The 22,082-nt window shown below is 40.6% G+C and overlaps 2 protein-coding genes across 2 annotated transcripts; one reads left to right on the forward strand and one right to left on the reverse strand.

Annotated features, from left to right (window-relative positions):
- Positions 1-90: 90 nt before the first annotated feature.
- Positions 91-1,266, reverse strand: LOC118598402 (fibroblast growth factor 10-like). The gene has a single exon (XM_036211072.1). It carries the CDS (start codon positions 678-680, stop codon positions 213-215), a length of 468 nt encoding a protein of 155 aa, XP_036066965.1. The 5' UTR covers positions 681-1,266; the 3' UTR covers positions 91-212.
- An 8,071-nt stretch (positions 1,267-9,337) lies between these two features.
- LOC118598403 (plasminogen-like) lies at positions 9,338-22,079 on the forward strand. The gene is made up of 4 exons (XM_036211073.1): positions 9,338-9,664; positions 21,634-21,708; positions 21,789-22,023; positions 22,071-22,079. Exons 1-4 carry the CDS (start codon positions 9,360-9,362, stop codon positions 22,077-22,079), a joined length of 624 nt encoding a protein of 207 aa, XP_036066966.1. The 5' UTR covers positions 9,338-9,359.
- Positions 22,080-22,082: the final 3 nt, after the last annotated feature.

Here is a 22,082-nt window from a genome sequence, read left to right on the forward strand (position 1 = left end):
GGCTCCATACCTTGGGGAGTAATACACACAATCAATATTTTTAAAACATGTTTTCTAAATGTTTGCCATCGTTTGGTTGAGCAGGCAGTTAAAGGGTTAAGACCTGACAGATTCCAAGATCTGAGTCAGAAAGTCTTGAGATGTCACAGTTAATTTGAGAGTCTGAAAAGATGATCTTCAGGTACAAATTCTCTCATTTTGATTTACTGGAGTTACTCACTAAGAGGGTCGTCCTTGCTTTTGGTTCCATTGACTTTCCCATTCATATCGATCCTCAGGAAGAACTTGTGGAAAGAAAACAGCTTCCTCCTCCGTATGTCCCCTTCAAGGTGATTGTAGCTGCGCACATGCCGTCCCTGTGGCCCCCCGGTCCGACCCAGAGGCCTCCTGGTGGCCCTCGGTTCAAAGATGGGTTCGGATTCTGAAATGTTCAGGGGGACCCCGGCGGTTTGGGGGTTGTAGAGTTTCAGTCGGTCTCTGCGAAGCTGGTGGCAGGACGCCTCAGGTAGGGACTGGGAGAACACCAGCAGGGTAACCAGGACAGGGAAAGAGAGGGGGGACCGCAGAGTTGGTGACCTCGGTCGGGAGCTGGCCTCGGAGCCAGAGGGAGCTCGTAACCCGGCCCCGGAGCAGAACGAGGCAAAGGCAGCCTTACTCCCTCCAGCTGCCCATCTGATCATGGTAGTGTGCTGTGAGGAAGACTAGAGGCAGCCTCTGAGCCTGGGACATGCTGCTGGGGGCGAGGATAGACAGGGAGGGCAGGGAGGAGAACCCTCCAGAGTCGAGCCTGCAGACTCGAAAGGACTCAGTTCCTGCATGAAATTCTGAAATTTTCTGCAATTTTTTCAAATTTCAGGTTGGGGTATTTCACTTGAATTATTTAAACAACACTTTAGTGCCCATTCTTTAAACAAACCGCTCCGTTTATCCTTATCCTTACTAGATTATCGGTGCTCCAGAGACACAATTCAAAGAAAAAAATGAATATTTCTCCTAATATCCAAGTAAAAAAATCCCAAATATTTAGTTCCAGTGTACAAAAAAATGCTTGATAGAATTTAGAGTCCAGATGTGCACAGAAGCCTGTTCAGATGCTGGATTGAAGACTCCTCATCTCTCCTCTTCAGCTCCTCCGTCCTCCTCGTCTTTAGTGCAGACGTCCTCCACAATGCCTCACCTGCAGAGCGCTCGCACAAAACGACAGTGTTGTGTGTGCCTGTGAGGCGCTGCGAACAGTTACTTGATCCCTCCCTCCTTTACTCAACTTCCCTCCACACATATGGGAGCAAGTAGTGCTCTGTGTGCGTGGGGGGGGAGGGGGGTGGGGGTGTGCGCCCCCCGAACGCCAGCAAATCTAACTTATGAGCGAGGCTGAGTTTAATTTGTGGATGGAGAAGGAAGTGATTTATTTTATTGTTGGACAAATATTGTTTTCCACAAAGCATCACTTTTGCTTGTGCTGCCTCCTTGTGTGTGTGGTTGAGTGTGAAGGAGATAAGTATTGCAAATTGAAATTGACTCATTAGGATGTGATTATCCTGACAAGTGGCCGCACGATTCTATTTCCTCTGATAAAAATCGTATTAAGTTACCATTGCCGGTTCAAGTCAGGATGCCGCCTTATCACTTCCATCTCGTTAAGGCCTCTCTTTTTCCCTCGCAGGCCGTTATCGCTGTGTGTTATCTCCTGCTATGCTGTAATGCGGTGAAGCTCGGTTTACCTCAGCAGACCTCTGCCTTCCCCGTGACTCAGGTGTCTGAGTGGAAATCAGCCAATTCAGGTCTCTTTGGAATGTTATTCTCACAAAGGCAAAGCGTGTCTCAGTGTTTTTGAAGGGGATAACAGCAAAAATGAATACTATGAGGCAAGACTTTTAACAGTCCGGTACAATAAACACAACGAGCTGCCAGCGGTCTTATCAGCTTTTCCTGATCCTTGTGTCTTTAATGTCAGCATCAGGCCTGCTCTCTGCAACGTCTTCTTTTTTAGGGCCTGCTTTAATGTCTGTCAGTGCTCTCCAGAGCAGAAGCCTGCTCTTAAGTCTCGCTTTATCCTCAGATGGAAACAAAACATTCTTATCAGCAGCTTCTCTTCCCGCTGATAAGCTGAACCTGCGGAGAAGACAGAGCTGCAGGAATTGATGAGTACCTGAATAAAAAGGATTTTTATTTATTAAATACAAAAAAACAAAAACATTTAATCGTGTATTTTTCGTTTAAGTGATATTTGGTTTAACATAATATCAATTAATTGTGTGATTGCTTAGTAAGCATTCACACTATAGTGATTCTAAAGCTCCTTTCCGTACGTTTTTAGCAATTTCAGCAAACTTGGTATCAAAATATTCAGCTTGCTCGAGAAATTACTGCTTGCATTTTTAGAATTCATAAACTGTATAGTTTTTGAAATGCTGAGTAAAATATGCCCCATAGGAAAAGAATGAGAAAGTCTTAAAATTTTAAAATTTTAAGGAGATTAACAACAAGCCTTTAAAGTCTCTTATTTGTGTTTTTTCTTGACATCAACCCATCGTTGTATTTGAAACTAAAATGAGAACAGTTTTAAAATATATACATGTTCAATCAAAATTAAAGCAATTTTTTTTTTTACCAAAAGACGTCATTCTTCTGCTTCTGATCTGGCTTTTTTTCAAATTTTAGAACCCTTTGTGGCCCACAAGTTAAAAAAGTTTGCCCACTGCTGGTTTAGACGCTCACAGCCCCTCACAGCTTCAATCGAACTCCAACAGTGAAGTCGCACACTTTGGATCCAAAAGCAGCTCAGATGAAAATGAAGATGTGCACGGATCTATTTGTCTGCAAGTTTATGCATTTTTTTGTCTGATTTGCAACCATTTGTGTACATAAATACTCAGAAATGTAGTTTTAAGTTTAATTTTCATCATTTATGTTCTCCATCATGAGAGGAAAACTATTTTTTCTGGAATGGATCTTCAAATTTTTTTTTTTCCTTCACCTTGGCTTCTATCTCTGCTGTTTTACCACCAAACAGGAAGATTTCTGCATGTTTCTGAAATGTCTAAATATATTGTTGCAGGTGTGCTCATTCATCTGCTGTGGTTACACAATTTAGCAAAACTTTATCAGCAAAAATCTTCAGACTAGCAGATATTACTGAAAAAAATGCAAAAGTTAAAAAAATATAATGCAAGATCTGCGTTTTCTTTATAAATCATCTCTAGTTAAAGGAATGAAAGAATGCATTTATTCAAAAATGTACTTGAGTAAATGTAATTGAGCTTTTCTGTGTACGTAATGCAGTACATCCAAGCTTTCCCTTACCAAAAATAAGTATAGTTCAAGTATAATATGTTTTGAAATATACTTAAGTATAGAAAATTATATTTCCCCAAGTGTACCAAGTACACCTAAAATGTATACTGGCAGTTTATTAACAAGTATACTGCTTTGGACTAAATTGACCCATTTTTAGTTTATAAAAGTATACTTAGAAGTATACTTTTAGTAACCTTTCTGGTATACTATTAGTTTTCTGTCAATAAACTTCAAGTTTATGAAAGTACACTTATATCTAATGTAGCGTTTAAGGTTTGCTTTTAGTTTACAAGTAATAAACTTCAACTGATTAGTGTATAAAAATATATTTTATTATACTGTAAACATCCCAAGAATACATCTACTCCACTTTTAAGTAAACTTAAAACAAATTTTAATATCCTTATTGTTGGTAAGGGTTATTCTGTACAACAAAATACCCAAAGACATAACTGTAGATTTATTTAGATTTATTTTAGTGGCAAAAAAAAGGGCTTTTATTGCAGCACTAGAGAAAAACTACATCCAAATTTAGCATTTGGATCTTCTGGACTTTTTAGCTCCTTTTGCTCAAATAGGAAAGATGCTTCATGGATGGAGGCTTGAAAACTTAAACCGACAGACTCATCGTGTTTACAGGCTTTTCTCAGAGGCCACAGCGGCCCCTGTTTTTCTTTTTCGTCCTACAAACGTAATATAAGTGAGATTTCCAGGAAAAGGGCTCATCTCCCTCCCTGCTCAACAGCTTTAGCATTTAGTGTATCTTTAAGAGACTATCCCCCTGAATTGCTTTTCAAAGTTTAGGACAATAAACAATAGAGCAGACAAAAGTGCGTCTGATCCTTCCCCACAGGCTGCAGCTCTAGCTGGGAGCTTGGACAATTCTCAAAAAACAAAAACACAATTACAATAACAGCTATGACAAATCAAATACAGGAAATTTAGATGCATCAGTAGAGATTGGATTTCACAGTCTAGCGATTGCCAAAAAGAAAAATGAAACTGATGACGATCATGCAAAGTAATTTCTGCTTCATTTATTTTAGCATGCTATTAAAGTACTCACAAAAAATTGTGAACATTTTTATTTTTTTGCTTAATAATTTCTTCTTCCTACTTCCTTTTTAAATGTTTTATCATTTTTTGTGCTATGTCTTAGTTTTTATACTTTTTTTAAGTTTAAAATGAATAATTTACCATCTTTTTATTAACAACTTAAAAAAAGAGCAATTAATTTGATATATTTTGCATATTAGAAATTCATCAGTTTCACTGAGCAATACATTTTTGACATTTTTTTGTTTGAAATCCCAGAATATTTAAAAATATTATGAACTGGGGTTCGATTTATCAAAACCAGCACTGCTTTAAGACAAAAACAAAATAGTTTTTTAAGTAAAAATATGTAAAACAAAAAATGTTTGTACCTTACATGCAGACTAAACATCAAATCTGCAACCTGTTCTCTATGCATAACATCCCAAATGGGCTGAAGTAAAGCTGCGGTTTCTGTTTCTGAACTCTGTTTTTGCATCTGCTCAATATACTGTATCACATTATCAGGTTGAACTGTGGAAATTCATCTCATATGTCTCTGATTTTGCTCGGCCTCGTTGTGAGTATATTAGCCTTTTTCTTTAGCTGCACTATCATTAAGCAGATGTTTTACAAAGAAAAGCATCTCACACTGCATTACTTAAGCTCAAATCCATATGTGGTCTATGAGGGAATCAAACGCACGACTCACAAACAACCAAACTGACCTATGGGAACCATGTGTGTCTGTGCTCGCGTTCCCTGGGGCTCGAACTGTGTGTGCTGGGTCAGAGGAGGCAGAGGCTTTAATAAAGAAACAGGCCTGGTACATGGATGCCAATCTGCCTGCCTGGGGACATGCAACCTGATGGAGTCCAGATGAGAGCCACTAGACTGGACTTTTCACTTAGGAAAAACAGTTGTCGGTGCACAGATGACATTTTGCGGCCTCCACCCTGAAACCTGTCTCTTGATTTTATGGGATTTGAGTGACAGCCAGCTCGATTCGATTATTTTCCTTCATAATTTGTACTTGCAGCATTACAGTTTCCCCGCGTACAGAGAAATGTAAACTCTTGCATGGCTGAGACCGGAGACCTCCTTTTTCTCTCGGTCATCACGCATGAATATTTGATGTGTTCTTGGCTGTTGCGTCGGCCGCCGGTGTCTGGTGACCGAAAAGATGAGGTTGCTTTTTCCTGCTTTACAATGATCAATGGATGTTAGCCAGGTTATCTCCCCCATTCCTAACAGGCACTTACATCATCGGCTGAGGGTCAAATTCAGGGGGGGGAAGAGGAATTTACTTACAGGTCAACCTCCGGATCAACTGTCGTGCAACTCAAGGCGTCCCTACAGTGAGGTTTTTTTCCTCACAAGTAATTACACACAATAATGATGCAATAAACGTTACTTAGGCCGGATATTTCCCCTGATAGCTTAACAGAATGTTGGGAAACTTTTATTTTTTTCTGTATTTTTTTGTAAAATACCTAATCAATTCATGCCTTTTACTCCATATATCATTAAAAATTATTTTATTAGACAAAAGGAGATTGTTCTACAAAAAAAAAAATCTGTTGTATTAACCGGAGGGTCTGCACCCTTCCATACTTAAAGAGCCAAGAGTGGATTTCTTACCGACTACAACCCGGCAGGAGCCACAAAGTCAGATTTTAAACAGGGGTGGCAAACTCAAGGTGCCAAAATCCAAAACACACCTTAAGTCACAGGGCAAACAGGGTAAACATTTTATTAAACACTCTAAAACAAAATTTTTAAAGCTTTAAAACCATAACTTTTTAACATAATTATGAACTAGACATATAGCAATACCTGTGATAATGCTAGTGTGAGTGCTGTAAGCTGGCCGTTAAATATGCTAGTGCTGATAGCTGAAGATGCTGAAATTGATAACTAAAAACACTGAAGCTAAAAGCTTAAATCACTGCTAATAGCTAAAATTGCTGAAGCTAATAGCCAGCTAAAATATTAGCTAAATACCAAATTAGCCTAAAAAACAATAAAGAAAATATTAGGTTAGCCAAAACAGCTAGCATGTAGCTGAAAAATTAAAATTTCAAAATATCCTAAAAAACTGAAGAAAAGCCTAAATTAGCTAAATCAGCTAGTATTTAGCTGAAACATTTACTAAACTCCAAAACAGCCACAAAAAAGCCTATATTAAAGCAACTAGCATGTAGCTGAAATATTAAATAACCTAAAAAATCTTTGTAATTGAAACATTTGTCAAATAGTTTTCAAAATGTAATTTTTTTATTTTTTAAAACAGTAACTTTTTAACATGAATATGAATAATAAAAAGGCAGGAATATTATTCCAGAACAAATCAACTTAAACCTCAAATAACTTTTAATATTTTACTCTCCATAAAAATATATTTTCTCAAAATTACACAAGTTAGAAATAAGCGGAAGATGACATTGGGCCATTAATCCATCCATCCATCCATTTTCTTGACCGCTTTGTCCCTTTTGCATTAATAACAATAAAATAAAATGATCTGGAGGACCGGATAGAATTATCTAGAGGACCTCGACTTTGACACATGTGCTTTAGAAAAATAAAAACATTGATTTGCATCCATGATAACGTTACAATTTTCATATATATAAATAAACTGGTGTTTTTCTGCATAAATAAAGCATACATAAAGAGAAAATCCTATATTAAATACTGCTGTTTTCAACAGAGGTTTGTATGACTCATTTTCAAAATAAAATACACCCCGTGTCACATAGGGTCATCTCAATGCAGCAAATGTAGTAGTACATGATTAGACAGTAATTAAATAAAGTTTATTTTACTATTTGTGATGCATCTCAGTCAGAATTTTTCAAATTGTAACAAACCAAAATTAAATTAGAGCTAATTAATTGATTTTTGAACAATTAGGCACACTTAAAATACTTGAATTTATTCAAAAATGGAAAATCTCACTCGAATAAAAGTATTTATATGATTTTCAATATGTTGCATTTTTCTGAGTGTCATGGATCCCTGGGTGAAGTCTCACATGTCCCAGGAATGGTGGACCAAAGGCCAAGTCTAGTATCATTATTATTTTTTTCTAGGAAATTTTGTTTTCAAATTCCTAATTTTTCTGTCATTTTCAAGCATGTTTTCAGTATCTTCCTATGTTTTTATTTTGCATTTTGTTGCACATACCACACTTGAAAATTAAAGAAAACGAATTTTTCGGTGTTGTCACATTTTGATCTATTTTTCATGAAAAATACTTTTAATTGGGTATATTATATTGGGTAAAAATTACCCATCAAAAATGATGGTGTAGCTTTTTATAGCGAAAGTGTTCTAAGGATAAGTATAAATACTATAATAGGAAATAAATTGAGGCAAGAAAGGATTGAATGTCATCAATTGAGCACAAAATAAAGTTGTAAAATATTTAAATAATACTCATAATTTGACATTTCTGAAAAAGTGAGAATTTTGTTTTTTGAGAATTTAAAGTTTTATGTTAAGTAGGGGGAAAAAGTCCTACTTAACCACTGAAAATACAATGTTTGTGCAAAATGCTCCAGAAAAGAGCTGTAAAAGTCAAGCAATTATCTGACAATTAAAGCAATAAAAGTTGAGGGTTTGGATTAAACTTTTAATTTTACGACCATTCTTTAATTTTTATGGAACAAGCCTCATAGTTCTCCTGCTGTTTAGATCGGCCAAAGCAAACCATGATGGTTTTACAGTCTTTTTTCACATTTTTCTGTATTGTTTTTTTATTTTTGACAAATTGGGATTTGTAAAATAAGGTGCAGAGTTTTGAAATCACTGACACCACATTGTACCTAATAAATAATGACACAACATCCTGTGAGGCGGCATCACTCCATAAGTTTTGCTTTGTCACAATATTCATTCAGTCGCTCCCACGGTCAGCATTTGGGACATGATGTGCCACATTCAGCAGGTATTGAGTTTCTCCTTCCATTACTGCTGACTAACTCCTGCTCCTTGGTTTGAATGACAGCAGCAGGGTGTCCGGAGAAGGGTAACGTCGTTCGTGTCAAGTTATCGGCGCAGCGGCGCTCAGGAAATCTGGGACAGCTATAAACCCAATCCCTGAAACAGAGCCGGCGCTGTTGCACACGGAGCGGCGTGTGGCAATCTCAGGCAGCAACAAACTCGTTGACTCAGTCAACGCAGAAAATCTTAATGTTGGTATTAAAATAAATGTATCTCCATCCATAATTACAGCTAAACTTAGATATGTCTGCATCTCTACATTCATTGAGCTCCTGTCATCTGATTGGCTGTTATTAGGCAGAATTAAAGATGTTCCTCATAAACATGACATACATTAGCAAAATTGAAACATTGGATCAATTAACAAAAGTTCTATACTTTGTTTTTACTTTTAAAATTATTATGTTTTATCAAAATAAAAATTTGAGGTGATGGTTAACTCAAGTCAGAAATGTAATTGGATAAAAACTAATATCTTACATGTAATAAATTACAAAGCTTTTGTTAATTGAGCCAGTTTTTCACTTTTTACATTGTAATAACTCTGTAAATATTGATAAAAAAGCTTTGATGTGGACAAACTGAAAGAAAAAGACAAATATAATCAATCAGAACAAGGAAAATACAGAAAACAAACTTTATTGCCTCGTTTATAAAACATTTTATCTTCATTTTTATTCCTGTGAGATGAAGACACACAAAGCCAAATCTGAACAAGCCCAAATATGCCCCCCCTCCATGCCTGTGACCCTAAGAATCATCTCACTAAAACATTTCTGCAGGATGATTCCACGTTTCAAAGGGATCCTGAGGAGTGAAGTAAGAAAAATACACTTTGCAGGAATTCTTTCTAATTCCTAAAAAACCCTGACGGCTTAAGAACTCACATTTAACATTGAGATCATCAGACTACAGTGAAATATTCTGCTGGAAAACTGCAGCATCTTTAGAAATGCCTAACACCCGCATGCTGCAGTAACACAGAGTGACCACTAGGGGCAAATCCATCCAGAACTTGAATGATTTCTGACACTTCTGAGAAACATCTGTGCACTCAGACCTTCAGATCTGTTCTGAACATCAGTGCATCCTCTGCTGAACCAGAGACTCTTCTTGTAGTAGAAATAAAAAGTGTTTTATCTCTACTGAGGCCTTCAGCTTCGGTGAACTCATCATCCTCTGATGGATTACTGATTTGTTTTTTAGAGGAGGACCTCACATGCGGGACACCAGTTTACAAACCGAGACGCTGCTTTGGACGCATTGTTGGCGGCTGTCAGTCGAGACCTCACTCATGGCCGTGGCAAATCAGCCTCCGGACCAGGTGAGCCAATCAGAGCTTTGAACTCCTAGACCTGAAACGTTGATGGTAAAAATCAGTTTGTTCTGAATGAGTCTTCAGAGAAACAAAGACTTTACAAGAGTGTTTGAACAGACGGCTCCCTGGTTACAGTTGTATGTGCACGTGTGTGTGTGTGTGTGTTTGTGTGTGTTTGAATCGCTCTTAGTCCTGCCTGTCCCCAGGAGACACACTATCATGATAGTGTATTTGTCATGACCCCAAAAGGGGCAGAATCCTTGACAACTCTGCTCCTAGGGGTAAATTCAGGCACTCAAACCTCTCCACCACGGTAAGGTGGCGATTCACGGAGAGGAAAATTTTTTTTTTTTTAAAGCCAATTAGTAATAATTTGGGTGGGAAAACCGAAGTACTCGGAGAAAACCCACAGGCTTGTTCAACCCTTTTAAATTTGTAAGTAATACGTTTTTGTAACCAGACCAACCAATGCGCCATCCTCTGGCACCAAAGTTGACCCAACAAAACGTGTAAACCTTTTTTAAAGCCTTAAAACCAAATGACCTAAGTGGGGGGAACCGAAGTTCTCGGATAAAACCCACACAGACACGAGTCTGTCAGGAACCAAAGGGAACCCAACAAACCAACATGTTGTTCTCTTTTTTTAAACCCAAATAACCTAAAATCCTACAAAGCTAATAACCTTAGAAGACCCACACAGACACGGGTCTGTCAGGTAATAAAGTCGACCCAACAAATCAACGTGCCTGCCTCTTTTTTTAAAACACAGATAATCTAACATCCTACAAAGCTAATAATCTTAGAAAACCCAGATACACACGAGTCTATCAGGTATTAGAGTTGACCCAACAAACCAACGTGCTGTCCTCTTTTTTTAAACCCAAATAACCTAAAATTCTACCAAGCTAATAACTTTAGAAAACCCACACANACCCAACAAACCAACGTGCTGTCCTCTTTTTTAAAACCCAAATAACCTAAAATCCTACCAAGCTAATAACTTTAGAAAACCCACACAGACACGAGTCTGTCAGGTAATAAAGTCGACCCAACAAACCAACGTGCCTCCCTCCTTTTTCTTTTAAAAAAACACAGATAGTCTAACATCCTACAAAGCTAATAACCTTAGAAAACCCAGATAGACACGAGTCTATCAGGTATTAGAGTTGACCCAACAAACCAACGTGCTGTCTTCTTTTTTTAAACCCACATAATCTAAAGTCCTACAAAGCTAATAATCTTAGAAAACCCACACAGACATGGGTCTGTCAGGTTATAAAGTCGACCCAACAAACCAACGTGCTGTCCTCTTTTTTTTAAAACACAGATAATCTAACATCCTACAAAGCTAATAATCTTAGGAAGCCCAGGTAGGCACGAGTCTATCGGGTAATAAAATTGACCCAACAAACCAACGTGCTGTCCTCTTTTTTTAAACCCACATAATCTAAAGTCCTACCAAGCTAATAATCTTAGACTCGTGTCTATCTGGGTTTTCTATCACTAATCAATGTCGACCCAACAAACCAACGTGCCTCCCTCCTTTTTTAAAACAGAGATAATCTAACAATCCTACAAAGCTAATAATCTTAGAAAACCCAAATTGACCCAACAAACCAACGTGCCATCTTCTTTTTTTAAACCCACATAATCTAAAGTCCTACAAAGCTAATAATCTTAGAAAACCCACACAGACATGGGTCTGTCAGGTTATAAAGTCGACCCAACAAACCAACGTGCTGTCCTCTTTTTTTAAACCCACATAATCTAAAGTCCTACAAAGCTAATAACCTTAGAAAACCCAGATAGACACGAGTCTATCAGGTATTAGAGTTGACCCAACAAACCAACGTGCTGTCTTCTTTTTTTAAACCCACATAATCTAAAATCCTACAAAGCTAATAACTTTAGAAAACGTTCACAGACATGGGTCTGTCAGGTTATAAAGTCGACCCAACAAACCAACGTGCTGTCCTCTTTTTTTTAAAACACAGATAATCTAACATCCTACAAAGCTAATAATCTTAGAAAACCCAGATAGACACGAGTCTATCACTAATCAATGTCGACCCAACAAACCATCGCACCTCCCTCTTTTTTCAAATACCCATGTATTTAGATCAGTCCTCTTACTGATCTCTGGTTGTGCGGTGAAGAGCAGGTCCTTTTTCATTTCCGGTAGGAGCAACAAAAATTCCCAAATTCCAATTTAGAAGAAAATGGAGAACTTGGCTGCTCAGTCCTGGTCCTCGAGATCTACCACCCTGCTTGCTGATCACCTGGAACAGGTGTGTTCAGTCAGTCAGAACATAAAAACACCTGAGTCAGGAGTTCAGCTAGTAGTAAAACGATGACAACCCCCTATAGACGTGTGGAAGAATTCCAACCTCGTTCAAGTTCCTTCAGTCTCTGCTGGTGAGCTTCCTTCTCAGCTGCAGTCAGGGGTTTCTTCACTGCAGGTTTGGGCTGTTTCAGTCCTTGGAATCTCACTGAAGGAACTTGAGGTTTGTTAACAGCAGGTTTCGGAGGATGAATCTTTCCAAAACTTTTCCATCCCTTTTCGAGTTCCTTGAGCTTCTGCTGGTGAGCTTCCTTTTCAGCTGCAGTCAGGGGCTTCTTCACTGCAGGTTTTGGACGATTCAATTCTTGGTTTCCAACAGCAGGAACTGGTTTGCTAACGTCAGGTACTGGTTTGGTAACAGCAGGTTTCGCAGGCTGAATTTTTCCAAAACACCTCCATCCACGTTCAAGTTCCTTGAGTTTCTGTTGGAGGGCTTCCTTTTCAGCTGCAGTCAGGGGCCTTATTACTACATGTTTTGGCCGTTTCAGTCCTTGGAATCTCAGTGAAGGAACTTGACGTTTGCGAAAACCTGATTTTGGACGAATCTTTCCAAAACGCCTCCAACCTTGTTCAAGTCCCTTGAGTCTCTGATGTTGAGCTACTTTTTCAGTTGCAGTCAGATGCTTCCTCACTCCACGCTTTGGGCGTTTCAGTCCTTGGAACCTCACTGAGGGAACTTGACGTTTGCGATTACAAGGTTTCGGGTGAATCTTTCCAAAACACCTCCATCCTCGTTCAAGTTTCTTGAGATTCTGCTGTTGAGCTACTTTTTCAGCTGCAGTCAGGGGCTTTCTTACTCCACGTTTTGGTCGTTTCAGTCCTTGGAATCTCACTGAAGGAACTTGACGTTTGCAAAAACCTGATTTTGGGTGAATCTTTCCAAAACACCTCCAACCTCGTACAAGTTTCTTGAGATTCTGCTGTTGAGCTACTTTTTCAGCTGCAGTCAGGGGCTTCCTAATTGCAAGTTTTGGCCGTTTCAGTCCTTGGAACCTCACTGAAGGAACTTGGCGTTTGATAAAAGCAGATTTTGGATGAATCTTTCCAAAACACCTCCAACCTCGTTCAAGTCCCTTGAGTCTCTGCTGTTGAGCTACTTTTTCAGTTGCATTCAGATGCTTCCTCACTCCACGTTTTGGCCGTTTCAGTCCTTGGAACCTCAGCGAAGGAACTTGACGTTTGCGATTACAAGGTTTCGGGTGAATCTTTCCAAAACACCTCCAACCTCGTTCAAGTTTCTTGAGACTCTGCTGGTAAACTTCCTTTTCAGCTGCAGTCAGGGGCTTTCTTACTCCACGTTTTGGTCGTTTCAGTCCTTGGAACCTCAGTGAAGGAACTTGACGTTTATGAAAAGCAGATTTTGGATGAATCTTTCCAAAAAACCTCCAACCTCGTTCAAGTTTCTTGAGTCTCTGCTGTTGAGCAAATTTTTCAGCTGCAGTCAGGGGCTTCTTCACTCCACGTTTTGGCCGTTTCAGTCCTTGGAACCTCACTGAAGGAACTTGATGTTTGCGATTACAAGGTTTCGGGTGAATCTTTCCAAAACACCTCCAACCTCGTTCAAGTCCCTTGAGTCTCTGCTGGTAAACTTCCTTTTCAGCTGCAGTCAGATGCTTCCTCACTCCACGTTTTGGCCGTTTCAGTCCTTGAAATCTCACTGAGGGAACTTGACGCTTGCGATTACAAGGTTTTGAGTGAATCTTTCCAAAACACCTCCAACCTCGTTCAAGTCCCTTGAGTCTCTGCTGTTGAGCTTTCTTTTCAGCTGCAGTCAGGGGCCTTATTACTACACGTTTTGGCCGTTTCAGTCCTTGGAACCTCACTGAAGGAAATTGAGGTTTGCAAAAACCTGATTTTGGACGAATCTTTCCAAAATATCTCCAACCTCGTTCAAGTCCCTTGAGTCTCTGCTGTTGAGCTACTTTCTCAGCTGCAGTCAGGGGCTTCCTCACTCCACGTTTTGGCCGTTTCAGTCCTTGGAACCTCAGTGAAGGAACTTGGCGTTTGCGATTACAAGGTTTCAGGTGAATCTTTCCAAAACACCTCCAACCTCGTTCAAGTCCCTTGAGTCTCTGTTGGAGAGCTTCCTTTTCAGTTGCATTCAGATGCTTCCTCACTCCACGTTTTGGCCGTTTCAATCCTTGGAATCTCAGTGAAGGAACTTGACGTTTATGAAAAGCAGATTTTGGATGAATCTTTCCAAAATATTTCCATCGTCGTTCAAGTTCCTTGAGTCTCTGTTGGGTTGCCTGATTTTTCTCTGCAGTCAGGGACTTCCTCACTACACGTTTCGGCTTTTGGGCAGCTCTTCGTTTGGCTTTTACAGTTACAAGTTTGTCTTTGTGCTTTGACAAAGTAGAAAGCTTGTCCTGANCCCTTGAGTCTCTGCTGTTGAGCTTTCTTTTCAGCTGCAGTCAGATGCTTCCTCACTACATGTTTTGGCCGTTTCAGTCCTTGGAATCTCACTGAAGGAACTTGGCGTTTGCGATTAAAAGGTTTCAGGTGAATCTTTCCAAAACACCTCCAACCTCGTTCAAGTCCCTTGAGTCTCTGTTGGAGAGCTTCCTTTTCAATTGCATTCAGATGCTTCCTCACTCCACGTTTTGGCCGTTTCAATCCTTGGAATCTCAGTGAAGGAACTTGACGTTTGCGAAAAGCAGATTTTGGATGAATCTTTCCAAAATATTTCCAACCTCGTTCAAGTTCCTTGAGTCTCTGTTGGGTTGCCTCCTTTTTCTCTGCAGTCAGGGACTTCCTCACTACACGTTTCGGCTTTTGGGCAGCTCTTCGTTTGGCTTTTACAGTGACAAGTTTGTCTTTGTGCTTTGACAAAGTAGAAAGCTTGTCCTGAAGCTTTTCAGTTTCTTTGACCTCCTCGTCATCTTGTTTTTTCAGTTCCAGCGTGTTTGCTTGAGCTTTTTCATATTCAGCTTCTTGGTCTTCTAATTGGCTGAACAAGTTTCTAAGACCGTCCCGTTTTTCCAGAAGGTCAAACTCATCCTTTTGAAGAGATTGAAGCTCTGCTCGGAGTGCTATGTTTCTCAGTTTCAGACACTGAGATTCAGAGCATTCAACTAAAGAATCCTCTTGTTTGCATTCTTTAGTGGGGAATTCGGTGTCTTTTGATGGTCCCATGCGTTCCTTGGGGGATTTCCTGGTGTTCTTGAAAATCTTGAAAAAGTTTTTAAGAACCATTTTTATGTTGTTTTATACTATACGGTTTCTTGCCTTGGTCTTTGCTTGAAGCATAGAAAGCAAACTGATCTGATGAGGGGATCAGGATCAATTTGAGCTTCAAGTGATGGTGATCACTGCTGTGATGACATCATTACCCATCACTCCTATGATGTCAAATGATGTCATCACAGAAGTGATGACNTTTGGATGAATGTTTCCAAAATATTTCCAACCTCGTTCAAGTCCCATGAGTCTCTGCTGTTGAGCTAATTTTTCAGCTGCAGTCAGATGCTTCCTCACTACGCGTTTTGGCCGTTTCAGTCCTTGGAATCTCAGTGAAGGAACTTGACGTTTGGAAAAACCTGATTTTGGGTGAATCTTTCCAAAATATCTCCAACCTCGTTCAAGTCCCTTGAGTCTCTGATGTTGAGCTATTTTTTCAGCTGCAGTCAGATGCTTCCTCACTACACGTTTTGGCCGTTTCAGTCCTTGGAACCTCACTGAAGGAACTTGACGTTTGCGATTACAAGGTTTCGGGTGAATCTTTCCAAAACACCTCCAACCTTGTTCAAGTCTCTTGAGTCTCTGCTGGTAAACTTCCTTTTCAGCTGCCGTCAGATGCTTCCTCACTACATGTTTTGGCCGTTTCAGTCCTTGGAATCTCACTGAAGGAACTTGACGTTTATGAAAAGCAGATTTTGGATGAATCTTTCCAAAACACCTCCAACCTCGTTCAAGTCCCTTGAGTCTCTGCTGTTGAGCTAATTTTTCAGCTGCAGTCAGGGGCTTCCTAATTGCAAGTTTTGGCCGTTTCAGTCCTTGGAATCTCAGTGAAGGAACTTGACGTTTGGAAAAACCTGATTTTGGGTGAATCTTTCCAAAATATCTCCAACCTCGTTCAAGTCCCTTGAGTCTCTGATGTTGAGCTATTTTTTCAGCTGCAGTCAGATGCTTCCTCACTACACGTTTTGGCCGTTTCAGTCCTTGGAATCTCACTGAAGGAACCTGACATTTGCGATTACAAGGTTTTGAGTGAATTTTTCCAAAACACCTCCAACCTCGTTCAAGTTTCTTGAGTCTCTGTTGGAGAGCTTCCTTTTCAGCTGCAGTCAGGGGCCTTATTACTACATGTTTTGGCCGTTTCAGTCCTTGGAATCTCACTGAAGGAACTTGACGTTTGCAAAAACCTGATTTTGGATGAATCTTTCCAAAATATCTCCAACCTTGTTCAAGTCCCATGAGTCTCTGCTGTTGAGCTACTTTTTCAGCTGCAGTCAGGGGTTTCCTCACTCCACGTTTTGGCCGTTTCAATCCTTGGAATCTCACTGAAGGAACTTGACGTTTGGAAAAACCTGATTTCTGATTAATCTTTCCAAAATACCTCCAACCTCTTTCAAGTTTCTTGATTCTCTGCTGTTGAGCTACTTTTTCAGCTGCAGTCAGGGGCTTCCTCACTCCACGTTTTGGCCGTTTCAGTCCTTGGAACCTCACTGAAGGAACTTGGCGTTTGCGATTACAAGGTTTTGGGTGAATCTTTCCAAAACACCTCCAACCTCGTTCAAGTCCCTTGAGTCTCTGCTGTTGAGCTACTTTTTCAGCTGCAGTCAGATGCTTCCTTACCACACGTTTTGGCCGTTTCAATCCTTGGAATCTCACTGAAGGAACTTGACGTTTGCAAAAACCTGATTTCTGATTAATCTTTCCAAAATACCTCCAACCTCTTTCAAGTTTCTTGATTCTCTGCTGTTGAGCTACTTTTTCAGCTGCAGTCAGGGGCTTCCTCACTCCACGTTTTGGCCGTTTCAGTCCTTGGAACCTCACTGAAGGAACTTGACGTTTGCGATTACAAGGTTTTGGGTGAATCTTTCCAAAACACCTCCAACCTCGTTCAAGTCCCTTGAGTCTCTGCTGGTGAGCTTCCTTTTCAGCTGCAGTCAGGGGCTTCTTCACTGCAGGTTTTGGACGTTTCAGTTCTTGGTTTCCAACAGCAGGAACTGGTTTGCTAACGGCAGGAACTGGTTTGGTAACAGCAGGTTTCGCAGGATGAATTTTTCCGAAACACCTCCATCCACGTTCAAGTTCTTTGAGTTTCTGTTGGAGAGCTTCCTTTTCAGCTGCAGTCAGGGGTTTACTTACTACATGTTTTGGCCGTTTCAGCCCTTGGAATCTCACTGAAGGAACTTGACGTTTGCGAAAACCTGATTTTGGGTGAATTTTTCCAAAATCTTTCCATCCTCTTTCAAGTTTCTTTAGCCCCTTATGGTGATGTTCCTTGTCAGCTGCAGTCAGGGGTTTCCTCACTCCACGTTTTGGCCGTTTCAGTCCTTGGAATCTCACTGAAGGAACTTGACGTTTGGAAAAACCTGATTTCTGATTAATCTTTCCAAAATACCTCCAACCTCTTTCAAGTTTCTTGATTCTCTGCTGTTGAGCTACTTTTTCAGCTGCAGTCAGATGCTTCCTCACTCCACGTTTTGGCCGTTTCAGTCCTTGGAATCTCACGGAAGGAACTTGACGTTTAGGATTACAAGGTTTTGAGTGAATGTTTCCAAAACACCTCCAACCTCGTTCAAGTCCCTTGATTCTCTGCTGTTGAGCTACTTTTTCAGCTGCAGTCAGATGCTTCCTCACTCCACGTTTTGGCCGTTTCAGTCCTTGGAACCTCACTGAAGGAACTTGACGTTTGCGATTACAAGGTTTTGGGTGAATCTTTCCAAAACACCTCCAACCTCGTTCAAGTCCCTTGAGTCTCTGTTGTTGAGCTACTTTTTCAGCTGCAGTCAGATGCTTCCTCACTCCACGTTTTGGCCGTTTCAGTCCTTGGAATCTCACTGAAGGAACTTGACGTTTGCGAAAAGCAGATTTTGGATGAATGTTTCCAAAATATTTCCAACCTCGTTCAAGTTCCTTGAGTCTCTGTTGGGCTGCCTCCTTTTTCTCTGCAGTCAGGGACTTCCTCACTACACGTTTCGGCTTTTGGGCAGCTCTTCGTTTGGCTTTTACAGTGACAAGTTTGTCTTTGTGCTTTGACAAAGTAGAAAGCTTGTCCTGAAGCTTTTCAGTTTCTTTGATCTCCTCGTCATCTTGTTTTTTCAGTTCCAGCGTGTTTGCTTGAGCTTTTTCATATTCAGCTTCTTGGTCTTCTAATTGGGTGAACAAGTTTCTAAGACCGTCCCGTTTTTCCAGAAGGTCAAACTCATCCTTTTGAAGAGATTGAAGCTCTGCTCGGAGTGCTATGTTTCTCAGTTTCAGACACTGAGATTCAGAGCATTCAACTAAAGAATCCTCTTGTTTGCATTCTTTAGTGGGGAATTCGGTGTCTTTTGATGGTCCCATGCGTTCCTTGGGGGATTTCCTGGTGTTCTTGAAAATCTTGAAAAAGTTTTTAAGAACCATTTTTATGTTGTTTTCTACTATACGGTTTCTTGCCTTGGTCTTTGCTTGAAGTGTAGAAAGCGAACTGATCTGATGAGGGGATCAGGATCAATTTGAGCTTCAAGTGGTGGTGATCACTGCTGTGATGAGATCATTACACATCACTCCTTTGATGTTTAATGATGTCATCACAGAAGTGATGACATCATTTGACATCACTGACATAACACTGCTTCGGTCCCTCCCGATATCAAAGCCTTGATGACATCAAAGGAGTGATGTAAAATGATGTCATCACAGTATTTTGGTCACTCTGCCAACATCAAAGCACTCTAAGGATGTCCAGCTTATAAGTTCATTAAATTATGTGATGGTAGTTAGCTGTTAAAAAAGTCCAAATAAAATAAAAGATTAAAGAAATGAATCAACATACAGACTCCAAAACAAATCATCCTATAAAAAATTGAAAAAGCTAAAAAAAAGACACTAAGTTCTAAATGATCTTGTTTGCACATTACAGCTTTTATCAAAGATATCTGTTCTTTTTTAACAATTATTTTACAGCTCTGACTCATGGGAAACTAGTAAGGGTGCAACCAACGTTCCCTCTAAGTTTTTGTGCGTCTGAGTAAACATAGAGACTCACTGAGCGCTCCTTCGATGAACAACCGTATGATCTCTCACATCTTAACAAGCCATGTATCTTGTAAAATGAATTAAACTACGCCATTAATTTAGATTTTTAATTAGCACCTGAACTACTCATAGACTGCCTATGAAATGTTCTTATAATTATCATCCAGAAATGAAAAATCTTGATAAATGACCCAAAATAAGTTCAAATCGGCTGCTTGGGCACTTAAATTTTACCTGATTTTGCCGCCTATCCTTCTCACTCCAGTGACTGTAGATCTTGTAGATTGAAGCCTTCTCAAGAGGAGGCTTGTCAGCAGGATTGAGGAGATCCTTAATGTATTCCTTCCACTACCTGAAAATGTCCATAGTTGTAGTCAACAGATCCCCACCTGCACCAGAAACAGTCCCTGCAGAAAACTGCTTCCCCTCCTGAGCTCTGGATGGTTTGACAGAATCTCTTTGAGACGAGCCAATGGTCCTTCTCCATGGCCTCTCCGAACTCCTCCCAAGGCCGAGTTTTTGTCTGCACAGTTTTTGTCTGCAGCTCACGCAGACAGCCGGTATCTGTCAGCTGCTTCTGGAGTCCCACAAGCCACCAGGTTTGGTAGGACTCTTTCTTCAAATTCATGGGATTCCTGACTTCAGGTGACCACCACCGGGTTCAGGGGTTGCCACAGCAAAAGGCACCAGAATCGGTGCGCTGTGGTCACCAGAGTTTGACCACAGCTTCAAACACCAGCAGAGATGATAGAAGTGGAAAACATTTTTTCCCCAGAGGAAATGCATTACCTCCAGCCTTTACGAGATTAGACCAGAGCCTTCGCCGTCACTTCCTGGTACGTCTACCGCCATATTGCAACCCGTCGACAGCGATTAGTCCGAGTCACGTTTTTAGACGAACTGCTGTCACCAATCAGGAGTGAGCTTGTTCTGGCTTGTTCAAAGTCCACACCCCCTCAGAGGAATCTCTCAATCAAATGTTCTGTTAGCTGCAGAGCTGAGACTGACGGCTAATGAATGAGAGGAAATCCATCAGGAGAAAGCTTTAGGGACGCTCCACGTGCACGCTCGCACATGCACACACATTCATATACAAATATATGGAAGCACTTATACAAAGACACACAAACACACACTTACATATTCAGACATGCACACTCATGCATATAAGCAAAGAAAGACACACGTAAACAAACAAATAAACAAACAAACACACACACTTAAACAAACATTAACAAATAAACAAACAAACAAATACACATACATAAACAAAGGCACATAAACAAACACGCACACATAAATAAAAAAACACATTAACCCTTAAAGGACACCAGAGTCACCAGATGACCTGAATCTGGTTTCTAGACTGTAGGAGGAAAACAGACAAACCCACACATGAGGGATGAGAACCAGAACCTGCTCACCGTGAGACGAGACGGCTAACCACTACCCCACCGTACCACAACCCCCCATACAGTGGGTGTTAGAACATCCAGTTTCATTGGTTTACTATTCACCCACATGTGAAAGAAAGACTTGTAGTCTCGTAGTGAAGAAGTTCTTTAGAGCTGAGAGTTTTATATTTTCCTCTGTGGTCTCAAACACACTCGGATAAAAACGTTTTTTAAAACCTTTTTTTGGACTTTTTCTGATGATGCAGAACCTGAATGAAAAAAATTAAGCTCTAAGTTACAATTCTGAGGATTTCTTTATTCCTATTATTGTGAATCAGGAGCAGACGAGTTTGAAAAAGATCATATTTGTGATGTAGAGAGAAAGCTGGGCGGGGCTGCAGTCTTCCAGCTCCACCCCTCTCTGATGCAGGCAGATAGATCCATGAACGTCTTTGTTTTCCTGGTCTGAGCTGGAATCTGGATCAGAACCGGATATTACTGCACCGCTAATGTTAAAGGCAAGGGGCTGTAAGCTGGTGGGAGGGCGTAAACAATGGATGACAGGAAGAGAGGTTGCTCTGCAGCAGTGATCCCGCCCACAACCCAGAGGTACATTTCTAATGAGGTCCTGCTGCTCTGCAGAAACTATGTCCTAGAAAACCACTCAGTTTTTCGATTTGAGCTCAAAACAGCATCATTATAATGAAAAACTCTCTGGGAACGTTTTGAAAACACATCGGAAGATAAATATTCAGTTTCCAACAGTGTTGAAGAGTCTCCGTCCGTTTTTTCTGATTCACACAGCTCCTCTGTTCTTCAGTATTCTGTCTGGAGTTATTCTCTTTCCTGACATTTACATTTAAATTGTTTATCAGTGTGTTTGTGTGTGTTTGTGTGTGTGTATGCATGTGCACACGTGTTTATGTTGTAGTGTAGCTATGATGTAAAATCTTTAGCATTAAACTCATCAGAATTGTGTCCGTTTAATGTGCATTGTGTGTGCTACACCATGCCCCCCCCCCCATGTCATGAGTGTCTGTGTTGTCTTTCAGTTCTGGAATCCATTTCTGTGGAGGAACTCTGATCGATCCTCAGTGGGTCCTCACTGCTAAACACTGTCTGGAGAGGTCAGCAGAGACGTGAACGTCTGCAGCACAGCGAGCAGAACCTCTGCCGATCCGACGCTGATGCTGTTCTGCTGCTGCAGGTCCAGTCAGCCGTCCGCCTACAAAGTTCTGATGGGAATCCACAAGGAACGGGCCACTGAGACAACCAAGCAGGAGCGCAGGCTGGAGAAGATAGTCCAGGCCCCCGCCGGGGTGGACATCGCTCTGCTGAAGCTGGACAGGTCAGATCAGACGAGGAGGTTTGGAGAACGGAAGGACTGCTGCTGTTCTGCAGAGATTCTGAGGCAGATTTCTTTTCCTAAATTAGTCCATACGGTTTTGAGGAAACCTCAGATTTTGGAACTGAACCGATTTTTCAGTAGTGGTTGTAGCAT

This window comes from Oryzias melastigma, unplaced genomic scaffold, assembly GCF_002922805.2.
Source record: "Oryzias melastigma strain HK-1 unplaced genomic scaffold, ASM292280v2 sc00450, whole genome shotgun sequence".
In the NCBI taxonomy this organism is placed as follows: domain Eukaryota; kingdom Metazoa; phylum Chordata; class Actinopteri; order Beloniformes; family Adrianichthyidae; genus Oryzias; species Oryzias melastigma.